The 26099-nt window shown below is 43.4% G+C and overlaps 1 protein-coding gene across 16 annotated transcripts in view; it reads right to left on the bottom strand.

Annotated features, from left to right (window-relative positions):
* Positions 1 to 26099, bottom strand: part of LOC147102129 (uncharacterized) — a 330921-nt gene that overhangs the window by 85091 nt on the left and 219731 nt on the right. For 14 of the 16 annotated variants that reach the window (XM_085964374.1, XM_085964369.1, XM_085964366.1 and 11 more), the window contains 6 exons: positions 23361 to 23396; positions 8638 to 8670; positions 5770 to 5814; positions 5250 to 5285; positions 3141 to 3173; positions 2721 to 2753 (listed from right to left, as the gene is read on the bottom strand). In XM_085964374.1, the coding sequence (XP_085820500.1) occupies positions 2721 to 2753; positions 3141 to 3173; positions 5250 to 5285; positions 5770 to 5814; positions 8638 to 8670; positions 23361 to 23396 (216 nt within the window). The remainder of the gene's footprint in view (positions 1 to 2720; positions 2754 to 3140; positions 3174 to 5249; positions 5286 to 5769; positions 5815 to 8637; positions 8671 to 23360; positions 23397 to 26099) is intronic. The other 2 variants (XM_085964363.1, XM_085964367.1) reach the window with 2 other exon arrangements.

Below are 26099 nucleotides of genomic sequence, written 5' to 3' on the forward strand. Positions count from 1 at the left end.
GAGGTTGTAACTAGCAGAATAGATAAGGGGGAGCCAGTGGATGTGGTGTATTTGGATTTTCAGAAGGCATTCGATAAGGTGCCACACAAGAGGTCGAATGGCCTACTCCTGCTCCTATTTCTTATGTTCTTGTACTGTATATGAATCACTGAAAGTTAACATGCAGGTACAACAAGCAATTAGGAAAGCAAATGGTATGTAGGCCTTTATTACAAAAGGATTTGAGTATAAGAGTAAAGGGCCTAGAAATTGGGTTGGGGCGCCAAAGTGGCGCAAAAGTCGCCTGAGCGCAGGATTTAGTGCAGCGATCGGAGTAATACCGATCGCCAGAAATTCAGTTTCAGTGCCGCTCGAGGGACACGGGGCGAGGCTCGAGGCGCTCCGCGTCCCTCTTAGGGCGCTGAAACTGATTATCGCAGCGCAACGTGCCGCAGCGCCACACGCTGCGGCACGGCACGCTGCGGTACTGCAGGCCTTCCTCCCACTGTTAAGGGGGAGGTGCCTGCAACAGCGTGATCCCCGCTCGCGAGTGCCGGCAAATGAGCCCGGCACCAAGGAGAAGTGCCGGGCTCTCGGGAAACAGCCGGCAATGCTGCGGGGGGGGGGGGGGGGGGTGGGGGTGGGTGGGGGTTGGGGGGGGTGGGTGGGGGTTTGGGGGGGGGGGGGTGGGTGGGGGTTGGGGGGGGGGCGGTTAGGAGGCCGGGGACGGAGGTGCTGGCAGGTGGCCGCCGAAAAAGCAGCCACCCCGCACCTCCACCTTAACTTGCGCCGCTGCCGGCACAGTAAGGCCCCGTGAACCGGGCGCGGGTAGCGAACGGTGCAACTGCGGCGTTCGCTACCAAATATCGCGAACGGGGCACGAATGGGGCGCTGCGCACACCGATGACGTCATCGGTGGCGGCGCAGCGCAAATGCCTAACGCCACCATTAGCGCCCCTGCTGAATATCGTGGGTGACGCAGCCAGTGGCGCTACAGCCACTGACTGCCTCTTTAGGCGCTAACAGGTGGCGCTACTCACCCAATTTCTCCCCCAAGACGTCTTACTGCAATTATATAGGACCCTGGTGAGACCACACCTGGAGTATTGTGTACAGTTTTGGTCTCCTTATCTAAGGAAGGATATACTTGCCATAGAGGGAGTGCAACAAAGGTTTACCAGACTGATTCCTGGGATGGGGGTCTGTCCTATGAGGAGAGATTGAGTAGACTAGGCCTATATTCTCTGGAGTTTAGAAGAATGGGAGGTGATCTCATTGAAACATACAAAATTCTTACAGGGTAGATGCAGGGATGATGTTTCCCCTGGCTGGGGAGTCTCGAACCAGGGGTCACAATCTCAGAATATGGGGTTGGCCATTTAGGACTGAGATGAGGAGAGATTTCTTCACTCAGAGGGTGGTGAATCTTTGGAATTCTCTACCCCAGAGGGCTGTGGAGGCTCAGTCATTGAGTATATTCAAGACAGAGATCAATAGATTTTTGGATATTAAGGGAATCAAGGGATATGGGGTTGTGCAGGAAAGTGGAGTTGAGGTAGAAGATCAGCCATGATCTTACTGAATGGCGGAGCACGCTCGAGGGGCCGAAGAGCCTACCCCTGCTCCTATTTCTTTTGTTCTTATGTTCTCATGGCAGTATTGGAGCTCAGCTGAAGAATATAGTAATGATTTACTGATGCAGTCTAACAGGGCTACTTCATCCATATGACCATATTCTCAAGTCTCCCTTTGTCCAAATATTTATGAATAGGGACTTTTTGATTTCCTCAAGCCTAGGTGCAACCTTTAGCTCACCATCTCAGAATCACTGATCTCCTGGATTTGCCCTAACAGGATGAAATTGCTCCTCCCACCACTGCTCTCAAGTATAAATCAAAAGTTGATGACTGGTGATGCAGATTTGACATTAATCTATTTTACTGACAGAAAAAGTTGAAAAGACACAAGTTAGATTTTCCTCTCTGGGCACTCATGAAGTAGGCCTTGCACTTAAAAATGTGAGAAAAATTAAGGTCATCTGCAAGCTGTGCATTGTGCCTGTAAGATTGGGGGCCCCCAACTGATTCACATCTTCGAGGGTGGTTAAAAATAAATGATTTTACTTGCCTGGAGGATCTTCTGCCTGTCCCCAGAACTCCCACAAATCCTCTCGTTGACGAGGGTCCGGGGACAGGCCATAGCACCAGCTTTTCATAAAACCTCTGTGCTTGGGTGCCCAAGGAGTGGAGTCTCGAAAATTGAGATTGGAAGCTGGGAATGCCCCTCCTGCCTCACTGAAATATGCATACTGGGCCCGTGCTTACTGTAGTGCAGACCCAGTTCTCCTTGTAGGAATCTCAGGGCAGAGCAGTGGGGGCAGAGGCCTAAGGTAACAGATCTCCACTCCTTTTCAAAATCTCCCCTATAATTTATTTTTTACTCAATATGTCAAGTACTCAGAGATTCACATATTAAACAGAAAGACACTCCTACTCTTCACACACAATGCATGTGTGGGCCATGAAGGCTTTTGCATGCCTGAAAGAACATTTAGTGGAGGAAATGGAGAGAGGTTGTATTTACATAATCCTGGTATACTTCCTTTAGATGTCTCTCCCCTCCAGTCCTTTCAGTATAGGGATTCTTGTATTATTGTATCTATAGAGGGGTTTGAAAGCTGATATTTGAGATTGGACTGTAAAACTGACAATGCTCAAGCAATTTCAAGGAGATCAAATTACCTGCTGCAACTCCTGGTTGAGTTCCTGGAACACCTACATTGTCAGCACAACACAGGACATTTAAAATGAATAATGTCATGAATGGAAATACACAGTTAAAATATAATTGATCATTAGCAATAGGACATACCATTAATTATGAGCCTACCAGAATATTAACAACGCTGGAAAAATCAATAGACAGTTAATAGTGGAATGTATTATTCATACTAAAGACAATGCTGGATTGTTGTTACTACAATACTTTAAATTGAAACTTTCCTCAATTGTCTCTAGTTCATTCTAATTACTGTTCTCTATGGCTGTCCAATCAGAAGTGACAATGGGGACAGGGAAGACAGTGATAATGAAATGGTCATAGCTGATCAATATTAGAATTATTAGATTATCCACTATTGAACTAAGAACAAATAACTGTACCTGCTATGGCTCCTGGTACACCTCCTGGAACACCTGCATTAGCAACACGAGAAATGGAAACATCAATATACTGAATTGGTCCATTTAATTAACATGCAGCACAGTGAGGATCATTGTACTGACTGTTTCCACACCAATAATTGACATATCAACCTCATGTTGTCACTATTTGCCACGTAAATACACAAACAAATAAGGAAAAAGGTCAGGCATTTTCTCAACAGTCTTCCTTTCTACATCATTGATATCTACTTTTTCTTCTTCCCTATCTCATCTCTCTGAATGACCTTCATCCTGCTCCTGCCATACTTGAATTTCACATCCTTTGAATCCCATACTTCCTCATCATATTCAAATTATTTTAAACTACAATCCATCCTATGAGAACAACCTGTTCAGCTATTTTATTTCTGGCATGTCTTTGGTTAGCACTGTGTAACGTTGAAATCTCTCAAAGTGTTTCATGCGATATATATACTTTTGAAGTGTATGCAAACATGACATCCAGCAACATTCCACAAACAAAGGGCTGAGTGAGAAGTTTTTTCTGTTTTTGGTGGATCCAATTGAGGGAGGAACTCCCTGCTCTTCTTCAAATAACATCATCAGGCAGTAGGAACACCTCATCCAAAGGAAAGCACCTCTGATAATAAAGTAATGCACTTGAGTGTTAGTCCAGATTATTAACTGGATTTAGGGCTTGACCTCACAACCAACTTGGCCCAGCAGTAAAAGTGCCATCAACTGATGAGCCAACTCATGAATGATATGAAGGATAATTCTCTCGGCGCGAAATTGGGATCAGTAGCGGCTGTTGTTTGGGCGCTACGGGTTAAGTTTGGGTACCAAAATGGCATCCGATGCATGCACACACTTGTGGTGCGAAACATGCCGGATGCCATGCTGGTGAGGACGTGAGCGCGCACACAGCTAACATTCACCAGAAGTATGCAAAGCAGGCAGATTATGACGTGCAATGCTAATTTGATGCCAGTCGTGCCATTTTAGAGTTCAATGGTCCAGCCAATGCCCTCTCTTAAGCTTACACAGCTGAAGGACCCACACCAGTGCTATTTAAAGGGATCATCAGCTACTTACAGGTTAGTTGCTGATTGATTTCTTCTGGCTGTTGCTACGATTCTACAAGTGTTTGGTGCTTTCTATAGTTGTTTCAAGTTACAAAAGTCTACAGGAAATGGTGTGGCAGGCGCTGAAGGACTTTTTGCTGACTTCAAGGCTTCTGCACAAACCACTTGCTGCTAGGCATGGGTGCACTAGTAGGCATTCCCCTAGATAATGAACGGAGGCCATGCAGAACAGCACAGGCTTCTGCAAGAGGGAGGAGGAGGAGGGGGAGAAGGGCTCTCAGCCGGAGGCCATGTCCGCCCAGGGAGCAATTTTCCTACCTGAAGCTTTAACTGGTGCTACCCTCTCATGATATTACCCCCTGCTGATGTGTCCAGCCAATGAACAATGTGGTTAGCGCTGGCTGGATGCAGAGGTCATTTAAATGAGCAGGCAGTACAAAGTTGGCATGCTGCCTGCATTGCAATCAATGGGTGCAGGTTAATTGCGGATCACGATCCTCACACCCATTTTCGGGGGCTATCCAATTTAGCCCTCTATATCTCTACAATCCCCTTGAGTAAAAAAATTTGGATGGATTTTCAATTTAATTCCTATACTCCTGCCTCTGCACACTCTCAAAGAACTCTTGACACCTGTTCCCAACGTTCTACCTCTGTACTCAGATATTAGACTTCACAACTGTAACCTCATAACCAGGGATCTCCCAGTTCTGTGCAGTCAACATGGAAGAGATTTTCTTTCTAAAAAGACTGAATTGTATTATTAATTACTCAGTAACAATGAAGCGAGCTGATACTAATATTGATGCAAATCTCCCTGCCATAGGCTAATCTTTATAATTGGCCTTGAAAGTTTCTTCCTTATACAATAAACTTATTGATTAGACATTCTATACTTTACATTAATACTGCTTCATCTTCAATATGAAGACAGCGTTACTTTTAACTCACAGATACAATAATAATTTGATAATTGTACACAGTAGTGAATGAATTTAATGTCAGAAGTAGGAAGATTTACCTCCATATTTAGCAGCTTTAGCTGCAGCTGCTCCACCTGCAATGATAGAAGATTGACAGTGTAATGAAACAACTGGGACCAAGTGTACACAGGGACAAAGAAGGAGCAGTATTATAAAGATCAACAGCATCATTCTTGAAATCTGAAATATTGATATTAATATAAAATATTTAAGTCTGACAAAGAATGTTGACTTATTGGTCCCATTGCTGAATGCCTATCACTGAACACATGCAGATGAATATATTTTCATAGATCAGGATATTTTAGGTGTATGTGTCCAATATTTACTAAAGCATGCTCTACATTTTAACTCTGAAATCACCTTAGGATTGTAGTTCTAGCATAAGCATTGATATATTTCAAAGAGTTTGGAAAACCTTTTCTTGTTTGAAGAGGAAGAAATCGTCTTAATTTTTGTCATGTTTATATCAAGTTCAGATAAATCGATGGCAATTTTCGATGCTATTTACACAGTTACAAACAAGGCAACATATTTAAAAGTTATAGGTCAAATTACCAGGTATAACTCCTGGCTGAGCTCCTGGAACTGCTCCTGGAACACCTGTAGAGGAGAGTGACAATCACCAATATCATGAATAAAGTAGCATGCTTTTTCTTCAAAGACCATCAGTTAATATCTATAGTGGCCTGTTCCAATTGCCTTGAGGACACTATCAGATGAGTGTTAACAGTGGCTTGTATTACCAATACAAGATCAGCAATGGTCTGACAGTGACTGTGGAATTAGAGTATTTCCCTTCAGAATGGTCTTCCTGATCGATCAATGTATCATAGAATCATAGAATAGCACAGCATAGGAGGTCATTTGGCCCATCGAGTCTGCGCCGGCTCTTTTGTAAAGCAATCCAGTTCGTTCCACGCCCTCGTTCTTTCCCCATATCACTGCAATATTTTCTCCTCCAAGTATTTATCCAATTCCCTTTTGAAGGCTACTATTAAATCTGTATCCACCACTCTATCAGACAGTGCATTCCAAATCCTAACTACTTGTTGCGTAAAGCTTTTCTGTACGTCACCTCTGGTTCTTTTGTCAATCACCTTAAATCTGTGCCCTCTCGTTATTGATCCTTCAGCCTGAGGAAACAGTTTCTCTTTATTTATACTAACTAAACCGTTCATGATTTTAACCAGCTCTATCAATTCTCCTCTTAGCATTCACTGCTCGAAGGAGAACAACCCCAGCTTCTCTAATCTATCCACGTAACTGTAATCCCTCATCCCTGGAACCATTCTAGTATCTCTTCCATAACCTCTCCAAAGCCTTCACGTCCTTCCTAAAGTGTGGTGCCCAGAATTGGACACAATGCTCCAGATAGGGCCGAATTAGTGTTTTATATAGGTATAGCATAACTTCTTGGCTTTTGTACTCTATAGGCTAAATTTTACCAGCCCTGAGGAGGCGGGTCTGGAGGCGAGACTGCTGGGAGAATCCCCCAAAATGGGAGCGGGTCCCAAACCCGCTCCCAACCAATCTTCCTGGGAGTCGGGTCCCCGATTTGCACAGGGACCCAACTCCTAGTGGCGGGAAGAGGATTATAACCACATAACTGCCTGTTAACAGGCAGTTAAGAGGCTTTTCCCAATTTTTCGACTGCTGCTGTGGGCTTCCCGACGTCAGGGAACCCCCACCAGGGTAAGTGAGGCGTGCTGTGGGTCTGTTGTTATGTTGGTGTTTGGATGACAGCTGCAGAAGTGGTGTGAAGGATGCAATGGGACACTGGTTAGTATCAGAGGTAAGGAAATGTTGTGAAAGTAATTTTTAATGTGGTTAGATGTTTCTGCAGGTGACAAGCTGTGAACAGTTTATGAAGCCTCATCTCATTGGGAGAAGTGACAGATGGCTTCTGCAATCTCAGTTGCAGCTGCCATCTGTTTTATCCTAAGGAGAGAGTAATTGGAGAGCCTAGGTGCAAGGGCTCACCTTTGGACAGTGATCGTCAGTGTTTGACAGCACCTCAATGCTGTCAAACAATGTCAAATCATCTGTCAAACAAGTGTGGTGCATATGCCTTTAAGAAAACCGGCAGCTGAAGCGTCATCAACTGACGTCATCTGACACCGGCTTTCCCTTAATTGGCCGGCAAGCCCGCAGGGTGGGCTTAACGAGGCCAATCAGGGCAAAATAGCGTCTGTTCATCAGACGTCGATGGGGGCTCCTGTGAAGTGTCTTGGGACGTTTTACTATGTTAAAGGTGCTATACAAGTGCAAGTTGTTGCTTTTGTTGTGGTATTCCATTGCCATTTTTGTTCTCATTGGGTGACTAATCATTGATTCAAAGAGTGCTGCAGCACAGAAACATCCCCTTTAGCCCATCAATTCTGTTCCAGTCTAATCACACTATCCTGCTTGCTCCTCATACTTTTTAACATTCTACTTTTTCAAGCAACTAATTTTCCTTTTAAAATGATTAATGAACCCTGCTTCAACAATAGCTTATGGCAGAAAATTTCATATTCTAACTAGCCTCTGTAGAAAGATTGGTTTTGAATTTAACCTCATGTTTAATTATTTTTGTGATTGTCTTAGATTGGTGCTCTTATTGCCATCTCACTGACCACTGAAAACAGTCTATCACTGTTTACATTTACATTATCATAACCCATCATAATCTTGAAGATCTCTATCAAGTCATTCCTCAACCTTCTTAGCTTCAGTGGAAAAAGCCCTATCTTCTCGAGTCTCTCTTCATAACTGTAATCCCTCATTCCTGATAACATCCTAGTGAATCTAAACTGCACCTGTTCCATTGCACTTGCTCCTAATCTGGCTGTTCTCGTACTGCCTAGCACATAGATTAAGAAACAGAGTTCATGGGTATCCATCACCTAAATCCTGGAACTCTTTTTGCAAGACTTGAATCCTGTTCTTCCCCAGGTCATTAGTTCTGACATGAACCATGATTTCCAGCTGTTCCCCTATCCTGTCCAAAAACTTCTGAACCTGCTCGGTTATGTATCTTACCTTGGCGTCCAGCAGGCAATACACCATTTGGGACTCACATTTATAGTTATGAATGAGACATTGAGGGACAGTAATAATTAAATTATAATGTCTGATCAATGCTGGTTTAGTTTGTTATCTAGCAGTAAACTAAAACACAAGCATCTGGGAAGGCGCTGAACACCTCGAGTTTCTTCGCTGGGAGCAAGCGGAAGCCAAGTGCAGGCAGCGCAAGGAGCGCACGTCAACCCAAGCACCCCACCTAGCCGCCCCTTCAACCACCATCTGCCCCACCTGTGACAGAGACTGTAGGTCCCGCATTGGACTCATCAGTCACCTGCGAACTCATTTTTAATGTGGAAGCAAGTCATCCTCGGTTCCGAGGGACTGCCTAAGAAGAGAAGAAAACACAAATGACTGTACCTGCTATAGCTCCTGGAACAGCTCCTGGAACACCTGCATTAGCAACACAAGTGGAGATATCAATATACTTAGTTGGTCTATTTAAATAACATACAGCACTGAGAGGATCAAATATTTCTTCAACTAAAGCTGAAAAGATATCTCTGAGATAAATAGTAAAATAAGTTTCTCCTCTTACACTAAAATTGTATTCAATATTTTGTTTCCGGGGAATTTGACCACTCTTGGTAGTTAAATTTAGGGTGGAATAGATATTGGTACTCTAACATTGTGGTTTTAAAACTGGAGTATTTGGCCTTTGGGGAGGTCTATGAGGGTTTTCCAGGGGGTTATGTAAAATCTGGATTTCTGTCATTTCGCCTTAATTTTTTTGGATCATCATTCTGTACGGATGTCACTAAAACCTGAAGTTAATCAGGAGGAGCTGACAGACTATGAAAATGCAAATGTCTATTTATCATGTAAAAAGCATTGGAGGTCATCAGTGTACCCAATCACAAGCAGGTTTTTGATAGCAAGCGTAGAGGCATCCATTAAAGCGTGCACATGATGATTATGTGCATGATGAGGGCCAGTAAACATAGACACGCTCTGTTAGGAAGGAGTTGCCATCACAGATAAAGTTAGGCACTATGATGATCATTAGCTGCAGTACATGTTTCCTGTAGTGACATCAGCAGCCTTGGTACATCCTCTGCTTTGCCAACAATGCAATGGAACAAGCAAGGCTCAGCTGACACTTTTATACAAAACATCCTGAGCATGCAAACATTCCACTGATTTACTTTAAGCAGGACTCATTGTCTCCATCTGCCAGAATAAAACCATCAAATTCACTGCCACTGTTCCAGAGAATGTCCTGAAAATGTCTTACTTACCAGCTGAGAGATGTAAGAAACCACACATTATCAAGCAGTTAGTGATGCCAGCTGCTGCAGGCATTGTGTGTGTGATGGTAGGTAAGTAGGCAGCAGCAAAGCTGAAGATTGTCCTCATATCAACAATGCCACCTTTCTCAGGATCAAAGCTATTTAATGGGACATCCAGGATCAGCTAACTGCTGCCTTCAGCTCTGTCAGCCCTACTCTCTGGAACTCACTCTAAACTACTTTTACTTGCTACTTCTCTCCCCGTTTTTAAAAGCCTTCTCAAAATCTATCTCTTCAATCACACTTTAAGTCATTTCTCAACTCTTCTACTGCTACTTGTCTCTTTCTCCTGTGTGAAGTGCCTTGGGATGCTTTCTGTTTAAGCTGTTATTGTTCTTGCAACCCAGAGAGATGTCAACAAACATTACAGAATAGAGAGAATAATACTATTTGTCAGGATTTGCAAGCACAGGAAAGGAAATCTTTGCCGCAATAGATAGCATCTTTGCTCAGAAAATCTGCACTGGGACAAGTATGTTGACATGTGTATGGGGCATTGGGCTGGCCAGGTAGAATGAAGGGTGCTGTAGTGCACATTAAGGCTGTTGCTCTGCAAACTGCGTGGATGCACTGTCATATAGTAGGTCTTTAGCCTTTGCTTGTTAAGCAGGTAAGTATAAGTCAATTTTAGTGATCACTGAACTGTTGAACCAAGACTAATCCTATAGCAATGGTCGGTTTCAGGATGAAGTAATTACCTGCACATTGAGGGAACTTAAATAAAGACATGCCATTGTATACTGTTTCAAAAGTTTTAGGGAGCTGGCATCATTGATGATCAGTTTCAGAGAAAACAGCCCTGCAGACAGGGAGCATCTAGGCATACATCATCCTTTTTAATTGGGGTTTCTGTAGAATCAAGAGATTGACTGGTACCGAATGATACAGAATCAAAGACAGAATTATTATATATAGCAAGAGTAAAACTATTGAGGCAATTAGCCCAATGGAAAAAGAGCTTGTTAAGCTTGTAAGAAAGCTAGTTTACCAACAAAAGTTATTGTTAAGGGACAAGCTCAATTAAATTATCCTTATATGGAATTGTAATTTAAATTTTGTATAATCAGGTAATGCAGAAATGTGTGGATTGTCATGTAGAGGGGGGATGAAAGAAATGTATAAAAAGTGACAGTTTATACAGATAACTTGGATTCAAGAAAAGGTCTGATCAACCTGTATGCTGAGCTCAGAACTGTAACACGTTTGAGTCTTCAATATATCCATGTCCTGGTGCTGCTTTGTCATGCAGTCACACAAAGTGGGATGCAGGTTGAGCACTGGAGTAGCATTTTATGCTCATCAAAATACTTACAACTATATATTTTGTCCGGTTGTAAAGGAGAAGACTCCCCATAAATATAGAGAACTAACAAAGGTTGCACAACACAGCATGGCATTCGATGTATTTGCATTGTAACTCTGTGCTCTACCATTTCATACAGGCACCATAGTAACAGATGTTCCTTTACTCTTTTTATAGAGGGCTCCCAAGACACCAAAGTGGAATCCTGACTATCTCAGGATTACCAATCACATACTAATTGTGCAGATACCAGCTTAGCTATATCCACCTTGGGACTCATTTAGAGTCAGGAGGGAGCACTCAGTAAGCACACAGCACAAATGAGGTAGAGGAAGTGAAGGTAGCAGCAAAGAAACAGGAAGCAGAGGAATGAAGTCCAAGATCCAGGCATTACTCTGTTGCATAGGCCAGGAATCCTTATGAGATATGCCTATAGCAGGGGAGCTCACTAATGAGCAGAGTCTTTTGAGAACATTCAGACCACCTGGTAGGTTATGTCAAAGGTACTGCAAAATTACTAGAGACCATAATTAAAGATAAAAGGCTAAAAATTCGATCAGGCATGAAAATGGGCATGTGAATCGTGATGTGCAATCAGCCCGCACCTGTTGAAAGTAGTACAGGCAGCATCCGACATGCGTGCTGCCTGCTAATTAACATTATTGATGCGTGCAGCCCAGTGCCCAGAGCGCTGCAGAGTGGCTTAGCGCTCAGCAGGGGGCTCAAGTTCGTGCAAGGCTTGCTCTATTTAAAGCTAGCCTCCACTTCTAAACGCAGTCTGCACCTTTTAAAGGGGAGGTGCATTCTGCATTCAGCAGTTCATTGAACTGGTTGTGAAGGCAACTATCAGGCAGTTATGGCTCAACAGGGCAGAGAAAGGGCACCAAAGTTCTCTGACGCAGCACTGGAAGCCTTATTGCAGGGGTTAGAACAGAGGAGATAGGTGCTCTACCCACAAGGGGCCAGGAGGCCCTCCAGACTCAGTCAGAAGGCAGTGGGAGCAGATAGCTGAAGCGGTCACTGCCAGCAGTCTTACCCCAAGGAACTGGATCCAGTGCCGAAAGAAGTTTAATGACCTCACATGAGTAATCAAGGTCAGTGAATGCATCTTCAAAAGACATCTCCCGCCAAGTGCACCACTAGCCTCACACATTGCTCAATGCACCGCACCCCCATCACTCACCTACCAACAATCTCTATCAATCATGACTCATACCTCACATTCATAGCTTCACCTCACCCTCACACACTTACCACTGCTGCAAGCCTCACACCCACATCTCACACCTTGCACACACTGCCAGCTGTTCAACCATAACAGGCACATCACCCAAACACATTACGCCACCCTTACTGATGCACTTCTCTTTCTCTTGCAGGGCAAAGTGGCTCACAACCGCAGGCAGCAGCAGCTAACTGGGCAAGTTTGCAAACCCTGACCCAGCTGGAGGAGACTGTGCTTGATATTATTGGCGGGGCCATCACTGAGGCCATGGCAATCGGCAAGGCTGAAACCACTGAAGATGACGGTATGCTCATACCTCATCCTCCTTCTCACGTCCCACTTCCCCCTCATCCCTCAATCTCTTCTCACTTATAAGCTGCAGATAGTGTAAGCATGCACACCTTGCTTCCCCCCCTCCTCCCACCACAATCCTACCCTTGTGCCTTTCTCCTTACAGATAATCAAGAACTCCAAGCTTCCCAGCCAGTTCAGGATGAATAAGAGAGTGATGGAAAAGAGACACCGTCACTCGATCTCACACTTGCAGGCACCAGTTCAGAAACTGGCTCTGTGCGTACCTTAGAGAGTAGTATAGAGGTGGAATCTACACATGGTGAGTCACCAGACATGAGTGGCCTGTAGCCTGGGCAAGGGGAAAGGGTAGTGCAGGTGCCAGTTCGCCGGAGGGCGAGGTCGCACATGGATCTGCTGCAGAGGACTCAGATGACGACTTCGATGAAGCGGCCTTCAGAAGAAGGGTGATGGGCATGCACACAGCAATGCTTGGGGCATTGGCGGGCCTGTCATAAAGCCTGTTGTCACGGTCAAGGAGTATGGAGGAGTCCATGAAGCTCCACAGGGCTTTGCACAGTGCTTGGAGCCCATGATTTCCAGGATGAAAGTGATGGGAAACTCTATTAAAGCACTTGCGGTCTCAACCATGATGCAGGGTCTGATGGGCGATGTCTCAGCTTCCATTGCAGCACAAGCGGAAGCGACCCAACATCGGAGTGCTGCAGTGGAAGCTTTGACTTCTGTCATTCAAGCTCAGCTTGCTGCCACACAAGCTCAGACTGCTGCTATCGTGGCTGCATTTATCAGCGTGGAAAGGGGCTTGCAGGATGTTACAGCAGTCCAGCAATCTGTCCTTCAACAGATTACTAGGATTCCTGAGGCACCACCCCGGGTGAGTGGCAGTGGTTCCATGGTGCACGAACCTGCTGTCCTCTCTCAGGCGGACAACATTCGTACTTCCACCACTGCCACTCTGCCAATGCCCTTGCTGTTGCCTGTTAGCCAGCCAGCCCATACTGCTGCCGCCCATGCCGGGGTGGTGCAGTCTACAGCTGGGCCTTCTAGGCCCAGAGCTGCTCAAGGTTGTCTTAAGTTCCAGGCTGGGCAGGTAGGGGCCCAAAGTCTCCTCCGGGGAGTCTGACTCCACTTTGTTCCTGTGTCAGGCCAGGCCCTGACAGCAGATTCAGGCTGCACTATAACTGCAGCATTGATACAAAGTTGATGACTAAAATTGTAGTGTATAAACGCCCTAACAGACTAGACTGTAAAACTGACCAGAATAAAACTTGCACTTTTCATTCAACTCATCTCAATGAATCTAAAATTTTGTTAATGACAGATCAAATTACCTGGAAAACCACCTGGAATGCCAGAACAGGAGAGATACATTCATCAATATGTCCAATAAAACTAACAGAAAAGCATACTGTTGGTACTACACATTACTAAGACTACCTGTCACAAAGCTGGAGTTGCTGCTTTCATTTTCTGCAAGGACAGATGGCGGAGTGTGATCAAAAAAGTTCAAATGGGTTCAATTCCTTGAATGAATTAGTAGAAATGATCTTTGATGCGGAAGAAATAGATTATTCTATTGTTTAGATTTCGGATGTGACACAGTCATGTGAATTTGTTGTGTCTACTGTTAGATCCGTGATTCTGAGGGTATGCTGTTATTAAATAACCACACGGATGCTGTAACTTAACAATAAACAGGTATTTACTGGAGGAGGGTAGTCTCAAGACTGGGGGTACAGAGGCATGCGCAAAGCTTATATACAGGTGTGGTCACTGCCAGTACTACAGTATACAGGAGCTGTAAAAGTAGTTCTGTCTTAAAGGCACATACACTACATCTATCAGGTTTGTAAACATTATTTACAGACTTATTGGCCACCTTTTGTCAACTGTAATTCTACACTATTAAAATGATTGTGTCTCACCATGTACCCATTTTCTGTCATCCAACTGGCCCCTTCGAACCAAATTACTGTTAATTAATTATTGATCATGTGGTTAGCAGGCACCAGTACTTTGCTTCCTACCCAAGTCGAAGCATCTCAAGTGTTCCAATACCTGTCAAAGTCCAGGCCCACCCATGTCCTATGCTTCTAAATTAGCCCAAGCCTACCAGAGTGCAGTACTCCATGAACAAGTCTAGGTCTGTCCAAGTCCTCTGCTTCCTGCTGTGTGCTCCACTCCCCACCTGAGTCTAGGTGCACTCCAAAGTACACACAGGTAGCACCTCCCAACCATGTAAATAACTCCGTCCCTGGGATTTTGGGCTTCCACTTGAGCCATCACAAGGTTTGCTTTGCCTCACTTGCGCCAGTGGAGCAGACTCAATGGCCCAGAAATTCGGGTCGGCGGCTTCCCGCGGGTGTAAGCCCCCAACCTGCACTTAACTTGCGCGCCGGCCGTTGAGCTGTGGGCCCGCGTGGAATTCCGATCCGGGGCCTGCTGCAGCTGCCGGCGCGCAGTGCTTGCGTATCCCAGGGGCGCAGTAAGTTCGATGCGTTCCCCTGGGATCACGTGGGCCATGGGGAGCCAATCGGAGCAGGGAATGCTCCATTCATAAGTTTGACAGGAAGAGCTGTCAAAACTTAGAAATACTACGGGCCCCAAAACATCACTAAATCTTCAAATAAAAAAAATAATAAAAAAAATCACTTTTTTAAATAAACTATAAATTACATGAAATAACTATTTTAAACAATAATTTAAATTTTAGAAAAAAATAATTTTATTTTCTAACGGGGCTAAAAATAAACTTACCTTGCTTTAAATTATTTAAAAATAATAAACTTGTGGAAAAAATGTTTTAAATTTTAATTAATTCACCACTTACCTTGTAAAAAGCAGGCAAAATGTTTAACTTCTGCAGACTTACCCTCCCGGAAAAACCTGCAAAAAAAACCTAAGTTCGACGCGCAGCCTCTACTGCGCACGTGTTCGACCTCTTAACCCCTGCTTTCAGGGGAACGGAAGTGCCGGTTTCCCGCGCATGCAGGAAACCGGCACTTCCATTGGGTCTACGGGTGAGTACCCCGTGCGTACTCACCCGTGGAGACCCGAATTTCTGGGCCATTGTTTTTTTGTCTCCTTTGTTCTTTTCTTGGTAGAAAAAGGTATTTTTCTTTGCTATTTTGTGTTTAAGGGACAGTGTGAAAATATAATTATTATTGGTTACTCACATATTGCTCAGTTGACTAAATTATTAAATAATTCACTAAACAATAGTAAGTACCAATCCATTCATATGCCACTGACAATGAATTCCCTGACTAGAGCCAGCCCAGGGCTATGGCTGGACATAGCAAGAGATCTTGGGTCATTCATTACCTGTACCATTACTCACGGACAACATAAACTGCTTGCAGACAATAAATTCATTATCTGAAAAATTAATAATTGTTACAATTCATACTCTCCCAACACTTTTAATTAGTGTTCACAGCAAGAAGGTAGTTTTAGTAAGCAGACCTTTTTATGAACTGAAACTTGCACCCTTACATGAACAGGACTAACAATTGGCCTTTTGTCACTGCATTACACCCTGGAAACCGCCTGGGCTAACCACTCCAAAAGGCAGTAAATACCAACTATCACACCGTTCCATTGAGACTTAAACTAACCGTCCAATTTACTTGAAAGTAAAACAATTACAAAGAAACAGAAAAATTCACAAGTAACCAGGCAATACAACATTTGACTTGAACAAGTAGTTAACAGGCAGTTTTTAGCCTAATCCCTATTTTTATTGTTGAAATGTGGGATTCCCGACGGCTCCAAACCACGCCAAGTTAGCAAGGTGGGCCATCGGGCTGAAGGGCTTGGAGAGTTCGAGATGTCTGGTGTTCAGGTGAGTGATGGGCGCATGAGTGCAGAGGTAAGTGTGTTTGGTCTATGTAAAGTGTTTAAAGAAGTTCTACTAACCTTTACTTACCTTTTACAGCCTTCCTTCCTTCAGGTCTCGGAAGTTCCTCATCTCACCGGCACAGAAAGCAGAATGGCCGCCAGCTGTCAAAATCTGCAGCGTTCAGCTTTCTGTTCTGGGGAGCTCTCTAAATCATTGAGAGGAAGGAATTAACCTGGAGTACAGATTGTCAGTGTTTGACAGCTTCAAACAGCTGTGAAACGCTGATATTTCATCTGTCAAAAGGTCTTGACAGATGAAATTTCAATCTGTGATGTCACCTGTTGCCGGGTGGCCCTTAATTGGCCTGCTGAGCCCGCTGGGCGGGCTCAACAAGGTCAATCAAGTCTAAATCGCGTGGGTTGGCTAGAACTCGATGGAGGCGGGACTACAACCCCAAAAGTTGTAGTCCCGCCTCCTACCCGACTCCTCAATGAAAATCCAGCCTACGACCCCTAGTTCTAGACTCTCCTACCCTGTCAAGCCCTCAATTATTTTATACATTTCAATGAGACCACCTCTCATTCTTCTAAACTCCAGAGAATAAAGACCCATTCTACTCAATCTCTCCTCATAGGATAACCCTCTCATCTCAGGAATCAATCTAGTGAACCTCCGTTGCACCCCCTCTAAGGCAAGTATATCCTTCCTTAAGGAGACCAAAACTGTACACAGTACTCTAGGTGTGGTCTCACCAAAGCCCTATATAATTGCAGCAAAACTTCCTTACTCTTATACGCCAACCCCCTTGCAATAAAGGTTAAAACACCATTTGCTTTCCTAATTGCTTGATGTAGCTGCATGTTAACGTCCTGTGATTCATGTAAAAGGACCCCCAAATCCCTCTGAATACCAACATTTACTAGGCTGCTTTTCTATTCTTCGCACCAAAGTGGATCATTTCATGTTTCCCCACTATACTCCATTTATTTAACCTGTCTATATCCCTTTGTAACCTCTGTGTCCTCCTCACAGCTTACTTTCCCACCTGTATTGTCAGCAAATTTGGATACATTAAACTAGGTACCCTCATCAAAGTCATTGATCTAGATTGTAAATAGCTGAGGCCCAAACACTGATCCTTGCGGCACCCCACTAGTTACTACCTGCCAACCCAAAAAAAATCTGTTTATTCCGACTCTCTTTTCTGTCCGTTAACCAATCCTCAATCCATGCTAATATATCAGAGAATCATAGAATAGTACAGCACAGAAGGAGGCCATTTGGCACAGCGATTCTGTGCTGGCTCTTTTGAAAAGCAATCCAGTTAGTCCCACTCCCTGCTCTTTCCCCATTTCCCTGCAATGTTTTCTCCTTCAAGTATTTATCCAATTCCCTTTTGAAGGCTACTATTGAATCTGTATCCACCACTCTATCAGGCAGTGCATTCCAAATCCTAACCACGCATTGTGTAAAAAAGCTTTTCCTCATGTTGCCTCAGGTTCTTTTGCCAATCACCTTAAATCTGTGCCCTCTCATTATTGACCCTTCAGTCTACGGAAACAGTTTCTCTTTATTTACTCTATCTAAACCCTTCATGATTTTAAACACCTCTATCAATCCTCCTCTTAGCTTTATCTGCTCCAAGGAGAACAACCCAGCTTCTCTAGTCTATCCACATAACTGTAATACCTCATCCCTGGAACCATTCTAGTAAATCTCTTCTGCATCCCCTCCAAAGCCTTACGTCCTTCCTAAAGCATGGTGCCCAGAATTGGGCACAATACTCCAGCTGGAACCAAACTAGTGTTTTATATAGGTTTAGCATAACTTCCTGGCTTTTGTACTCTATGCCTCTATTTATAAAGCCCAGTATTCCATATGCTTTACTAACTGCTTTGTTAACCTGTCATGCCACCTTCAAAAATTTGTGCACAAGCACCCTCAGGTCTCTCTGTTCTTGCACCCCCTTTAAAGTTGTACCATTTAGTATGTATGGTCTCTCCTCATTGTTCCTATATCACCTCACACTTCGCTGCGTTGAATTTCATCTGCCATGTGTCTGGCCATTCCACCAGCCTGTCTATGTCTTGTTGAAGTCTATTACCATCTTCCTCACTGTTTACTACACTTCCAAGTTTCATGTCATCTGCAAATTTTGAAATTGTGCCCTGTACCCACAAGTCCAAGTCATGAATGTATATCAAAACAGCAGTGGCACTAGTACTGAACTTTGGGAAATGCCACTGTATGCCTCCCTCCAGTCTGAAAAACAGCCATTCACAGCAACTCTCTGTTTTCTATCCCTTAGCCAATTTTGTATCCATGCTGCTACTGTTCCTTTTATCTCATGGGCTTCAATTTTGCTAACAAGCCTAATATGTGGTACTTTATCAAATGCCTTTTGAAAGTCCATATACACAATATCAACTGCACTGCCCTCATCCATTCTCTCTATTACCTCATCAAAAAACTCAATCAAGTTATTCAACACGATTTGCCCATAAAAAATCCATGCTGGCTCATCTTTATTAGTCCATGCTTGTCCAAGTGGCTGTTAATTTTCTTCTGGATTATTGTTTCAAAAAGTTTCCCCACCACTGATGTTAAACTGTAATTGCTAGGTTTATCCTTCTCCCCTTTCCTTGAACAAGGCTGTAACATTTGCAATCCTTAAGTCCTTTGGCACCCCACCCCCTGTATCTAAGGAGGATTGGAAGATTGTGGCCAGCACCTCCGCAATTTCTACCCTTACTTCCCTCAGCAACCTAGGATGCATCCCATCCGGACCAGGTGACTTATCCACTTTAATTAAAGGCAGCCTGTCTAGTACCTTCTTTTTATCTATTTTTATCTTATCCAGTATCCCAGCAACCTCCTCATTTACCACAGCTTTGGTAACGTCCTCTTCCTTGGTAAACACCGATGCAAAGTACTCATTTAGTAGCTCAGCCATCCCTTCTGCCTCCAATAGATCTCCATTTTAGTCCCTAATCGGCCCCACCGCTCCTCTGACAACCCTTTTACTGTTAATATGTCTATAGAAGACCTTTGGATTCCCTTTTATTACCCCCAATCCTATGAGCCCTAATCTTGTTTAACCAGCTCTTGTGTGGCACTTTATCGAATGCTTTTTGAAAATCCAAATATACTACATCCACTGGTTTCCCCTTATCTATTGTGCTAGTTACACCCTCAAAAAACTCTAATAGACTTGTCAAACACAATTTCCCTTTCATAAAACCGTGTTGACTCTGCCTAATCATATTATGATTTTCTAACTGCCCTGTTACCACACTCCTAATGATATATTCTAGCATTTTTCATACTACTGACATCAAGCTAACTGGCCTATTTACTCTCCTACAACAACACACAAGCAAAATACTGTGGATGCTGGAAATATGAAATAAAATTAGATTGTGTTGAGAATACTCAGCAGGTCAGGCAGCATCTATGGAGAGAGAAACAAAGTTAACGTTTCAGGTCGATGACCTTTCATCAGAACTGGTGAAAGGTCATCGACCTGAAATGTTAACACTGTTTCACTCTGTTTTCTCTCTCCCTCCTTTCTTGAGTAGCGGGGTTACATTTGCCACCTTCCAATCCATGGAGACCGTTCTAGAATCTTGGGAACTCTGAAAGAGCAAAACCAATGCATCCACTATCTCCGCAGCCACCTCTTTTAAAACCCTAGGATGTAGGCCATCAGGTCCAGAGGATTTTCTCAGCTTTTGGTCCCATTAACTACTCCAGTACTTTTTCTTTACTAATATTAATTACTTTAAGTTCCTCACTCTCATTAGACCCTTGGTTCCCTACTATTTCTGATAGTTTTTTGTGTCTTCTACTGTGAAGACAGTACAAAATATTTGTTTAACGTTTCTGCTATGTCCTTATTCCCCATTATAATTTCTCCTGTCTCTGCCTTGAAGCGACCCACATTTACTTTTGCTACTCTCTTCCTTTTTACATACAGGAAACTTTGGTTTATCCGGAGGTTGTATGTCCGGAATACTCGATCTAACGGCAAAAATCAGGAGCCGTTTTCTATAAGTTGTTTTAGTTCTCGTTCTTTTTTTTTCCCCAGTCAGGCACTGCAAGGTCTGTAGCTATAGCAACAGCTTCAGCTAGAGACACTTGCAGCTGCAGCCGACTCTTTAGAAGCTGTTGCTAAGCAACAGTGTTTGTTGTCAGATACGGAGATGAAAACCTCCGTATGCTTCAACATTAACTTTGTATGTCCGGCAGTTTTGATAGATCGGCAACACGCCGGTCCCGTATATCACAAAGTTTCCTGTATTTGTAGAAGCTCTTACAAACTGTTTTTGTATTTCTTGCTAGCTTACTCTCATTGTACTTTCTCATTCTTGATCAATTTCTCGTTATCCTTTGTTGATTTCTAAAACCCTTCCAATCTTCAGGCTTACTACTCTTTTCGGCAGTATTGTAAGCCTCTTCTTTTAATCTTATACTAGCCATAACTTGTCCACTTTTCCCGTGGAGTTTTTATTTCTCAAGGGAATGTATATTTGTTGAGAATTCTAAATTATTTCTTTAAATGTTTGCCATTGCTTATCTACCGTCAAAGGTACTACAATAATCATGGGGAATTTTAATCTTCCTATAGACTGGGCAAATCAAATTGGCAAAGATAGTCTGGAGGATTAGTTCATGGAATGCATTTGAGACAGTTTCATAGAATAATACGTCATGGAAACAGGCTATTTTAGATCTTGTATTGCGTAATGAGACAGGGTTAATTAAGGATCTTCTGTGGAAGAGTGATCATAATATGATAAAATTTCACATTGAATTTGAGAGTGAAATACTTCAGTCAGAAAGGAGAGTCTTAAGCTTAAATAAAGCCAATTACATAGGTATGAGGGGTGAGTTAGCTAAGGTAGATTGGGAAATTAGATTAAAAGGTATGACAGTAAATAAGCAGTGGCAAACATTTAAAGAAATATTCTAAAATTTTCAACAAAAAAGTATCTGAGGAAGGACCTACTTGCCTTAGAGGCGGTGTAACAATGGTGTATAATGTGGGGAAACATGAAGTTATCCACTTTGGTGCAAAGAATAGAAAAGCAGACTAGTAAATATTGGTATTCAGAAGGTTTTGGGGGCCCTTTTACACGAATCACAGGAAGTTAACGTGCAGGTACAGCAAGCAATTAGGAAAGCAAATGGTATTTTAGCCTTTATTGCAAGGGGATTGGAGTATAAGAGTAAGGAAGTTTTGCTGCAATTATATAGGGCTTTGGTGAGACCACACCTGGAGTACTGTGTACAGTTTTGGTCACCTTGCCTAAGGAAGGATATACTTGCCTTAGAGGGGGTGTGACGGAGGTTCACTAGATTGATCCCTGGGATGAGAGGGTTGTCCTATAAAAAGAGATTGAGTAGATTGGGTCTATAGGCCATTTAAAACTAAGATGAGGAGGAATTTCTTCACTCAGAGGGATGTCATTCTTTGGAATTCTGTACCCTAAAGGGCTGTGGATGCTGAGTCGTTGAGTATATTCAAGGCTGAGATAGATTTTTGAACACTAGGGGAATCAAGGGATATAGGGATCGGGCGGGAAAAATGGAGTTGAGGTCAAAGATCAGTCATGATCTTATTGAATGGCGGAGCAAGCTTGAAGGGCCATATGGCCTACTACTGTTCCTAATTCTTATGTTCTTATGTCATATCTTTTAATCTAATTTTCTAATCTAACTTAGTCAACTTGCCCCTCATACCTACGTAATTGGCTTTGTTTAAAATTAAGACCCTAGTTTCAGATCATATTATGATCATTCTTTCCCAGACCCTTTTCAATAAGATTACTAATTAACCCTGTCTCATTACACAATACTAGATCTAAAGTAGCCTGTTCCCTGTTTGGTTCCTCGACATATTGTTCTAGAAAACTTACTCGAATGCATTATGTTAACTTGTCCTCCAAACTACTTTTGCCAATTTGAGTTACCCAGTCTATATGAAGATTAAAGTCCCTCACCATTATTGCATTACCCTTGATGCATGCTCCTCTAATTTCCTGATTTATACTCTTTCCAACCCTATAACTACTGTTAGGGGGCCTATAAACTACTCCCACCATTGTTTTGTGCCCTTTCTTACCTCCACCCATACAGAATCTACATCCTGATTCTGGGCTAAGACCCTTGCTCACTGCTGTCTTTATCTCATCCTTTATTATCAGGGCAACCCCCAGCCCTCCTTTTCCACTTTGCCTATCTTTTCTAAAAGTCAAGTACCCTAGAATATGTAGTTCCCAACTTTGACACCTTGCAAGCATGTCTCAGTAATGGCTACTACATTAAATCCAAATGCTTTGTAACAATATTGTCAGTTGTTGGAATGGCGTAGAAATATCGCAAAAGGGAAAAGGCAGCAAATCTCAAAATCTAGTCAAAAGTATCAAAATAGGCCACCAACTTCAAATACAGCTAGAAAATATTCAAAAATTATGAATGAAAGAATTCATAATAAGTAGAGCATTGTAGAAGGAAAGAATATTGAGCAGTTTGTGACCATGTTACTGCTTGACAAGACATTTGTTTTAGCTCTTTGATTCCTGTTGGTGTACCTTATTAATTCCATTATTTTCTTATTTAGGTCTCCCAGTCAGTATTTAGCCAATTGAACATTTCATATTGGTCTATGTCCAGGATTGTGACTTTCACTGTTTGTTTCTCATGTGGCGAGATATTTCCTGGTTTCTCTCTGGACAAAACGCTTGTAATAAAGACCAGACAGAATTATGGAACTCTTGGCTTGTACTTCAAATTCTCTGTGCATTCAGACAATGGATATTTTTTAGTTTGTGAAACTACAACCTCAGTATCTCAAAGCCAAATTCAATGCAGCCAAATTGTTGTTAATTCTACAGTAAAGTGAGAAGAGCTGATAGTAATATTTGGACAAATGTTCCTTCCCTCAAGGAAACCATTGTAACTGGGTTTGAAGTTTATTCTTTATTTGGTGATGAATTTAATTGTTATGTAACTTCCATACTTGATAAGATGATTGTTCCCATTAACATTCTATGCATACTAATACAATAATAATTTGATGCTTTCACAAACTATGAAAGTAGGAAAATTTACCTCCATATTTCGCAGCTTTAGCTGCTGCGTAGCCACCTGCAATGTCAGAGAATTGACAAGTTATGACAGAGCAGAGACCAGTTACGTACAGAGCAGAATAAGAAACATTATGAAGATCAACAGCACCACTCATTCCAGATAAAACTCATTCCTAAAATATTCAGTATTAATGCAAACTGTTCAAATCGATCTAACAAAGTATAGTAATCTTTAAGATCATAAGAAAACATGGAATAAGAAAAGGCTATTTGTCCATTAATTCCCATCACTTACATAGAGTGTGTGCAATTGACTCTTCTTTTGTATATCAGATGGCATTGCAATAGGTTGCATCCAAAAAGAACTGAAGTAGCAAGGGCAAATCTCTTACAAAATAGACCCTGGTGGCTACTGGGAGCACAGAGGAACTTGCTGAACAGATTTGCTATCAACAGATTTCCCTAGCTCAATGGATGTTCCAGCAATTTTTGCTCAGCAAGTGATAATTAATTCTGTATCAGAGCATTTGTGTTCTTTGGGAGTAGTGTTTAAAGCTTTATCACTCATATTCTGTGGAAGCTTTTGGAACGGATACAAAATGTTGACAGGCAGTTGCAACAGCTTTTCTGTTTCTAGTACTACAATCATGCTGATCGCATTACAATTTCGTTGAGGAGTGACTGCACATTTCACACTTAGTTCGACAATAACCCAGAAGCTGCTTCTGAGCAGTGGAGGGCAGCGATAGTGGGCGCCAAGCCTGGAAGAAGTTTTGGTGTGTTAGAATGTCTGATTTCAACATGGCTACCTAATTAGAATTTTACTTCTGGGTTTTGCGTCTTCAATGCGCAACACTGGGCGTGATGCGCACCTGCGTGACGCGTTCTCAACGCAACTATTTAAAGGGCTAATTCAAAGATGGCATTTGGAGCAGTTAGGAGTTTGTGCAAAGGGAGGGCTAAGTTGAAAGAGGGAATCAGGACAGTCAAAGGTTTAATGATGCATCACTTGATGTATTTCTGTGTACAGGAAGGAGACCATCTTCCCCGGCAACGGGAGGAAGAAACCTACTGCTGTCACTAAGGCGGCGTCGTTGGAGGAGGCTGAGGAGTTCAGCAGCAGGAGCATCGGGACCATTCGTGAATCCAGTGCAGGAAGCACTTTATTGACCTAACCAGGTCAGGAAAGGTGAGTGCAGTTACAGATTCACCAACATTCTGTAGTACACACCACCCCCCGCCCTCTTACTCTGACTTGTCAACCATACTCCAGCACATTGCTCCTCACACCCGCTTAAGTTTCAAAAGCATCCATCGTTCACTTTCTATCATCCCATTTATTCATCCAACACTGCCACTCACCCCATTCCTTATGTATTGTGATGCATCTGCCTGATAGTTACCCTCACCGAATGCATTACATCCATCGCGGGAACACATAGGCCGGCGCTCGGTCTTCCTCCTCCTTATCCTCCTCCTCATCTGAGGAGGCTATGAACTGAGCCACTTGCTCATCAGGAAGCTGCAAGGCACGATGCTGTGCCATGTTGTGCAGTGCACAGCAGACCATGACCATTCTGGAGACCCTGGCTGCTGAATACCGCAGGGCTCCACCCGATCTGTCAAGGCATCGGAATCGCATCTTCAACAAGCCAATGGTTTGCTCGATGATGGACATGGTCGAAGTGTGGCTGGCATTGTAGCGCTCTTCAGCCTCGTTAGCTGGCCTCCTTATTGGCATCATTAGCCACTTCTTCAGGGGGTAGCCCTTCACCAAGGAGCCATCCGTTAAGTTGGTTTGGCAGATTGAAGAGCGGAGGAACACTGGAGTTCCGCAGGATGAAAGAGTCATGGCAACTACCACAGAACTTGGCGCAAACATGCAAAATCTCCTTCTTGTGGTTACACACCAGCTGTACGTTGAGGGAGTGGAAGCCCTTGTGGTTGACAAAGATAGCTGGATTGTGATGGGGTGCCCTAAGGGCCACATGTGCACAGCCTATGACGCCCAGCACCATTGGCAAGCCTGCCAAATTTGCAAAGCCAACTGAACATGCAGTGACACTTGTTTGATCCCTTGAGAAGTGGATGTAATTATGGGCCTTTGCAAAAAGGGCATTGGTAACCTGTGTGATGCAACTGTGGGCAGCCAACTGGGAGATGCCGCTGATGATCCCTGGAAGGAGCCTGAGGCAAAAAATTTGATTGTGGTGGTGACTTTGACAACCACTGGTAAGGGATGTGCACCCGCTCCTCTGGGCTCCAGCTGTTGATGCAGCAGCGCGCAGATGTCTCAGACAACCTCTTGTGAAAGTTTCAGCCTCCTTTGGCACTGCTGCTCAGTCATGTTGAGGTAACTCATCCTCTGTCTGTAAACCCTGTGTTGGGGGTATCTCCTGCGGCGATGTGCTTCCATGTGTTGGCGCCTTCTGCCCTGTGCAGCATCAGGTGGGTGAGCAGGAGGCTGGGGCTCCTGCTGCTGTTGCTGCCTGGTTCTGCTGCTGCCGTGGCTGCTCCTCATCCGAATCTTAGCTCCATGGTGAAAGGAAATAAATGGTTCCCATGCTGCTGGCAGATACCTCCGTTGGGGACGCGTTCAGTCCAAGCGGGGAGAGGGTCTTCCAAATAGGTCCCATAGTTGAGAGACAGAAGATGCAGCACCTCCGACTTCGGTAGGCCTGCTAAAAGTGCTGAAATACCTTTTGAAACAAAGTTCTGCCACCTGCAACTAATCACTGATGAAAGCTCCGTTTTAATGGTG

This window comes from Somniosus microcephalus, chromosome 22 (assembly GCF_052327205.1).
Source record: "Somniosus microcephalus isolate GS21.2 chromosome 22, FLI_Smic_1.0, whole genome shotgun sequence".
In the NCBI taxonomy this organism is placed as follows: domain Eukaryota; kingdom Metazoa; phylum Chordata; class Chondrichthyes; order Squaliformes; family Somniosidae; genus Somniosus; species Somniosus microcephalus.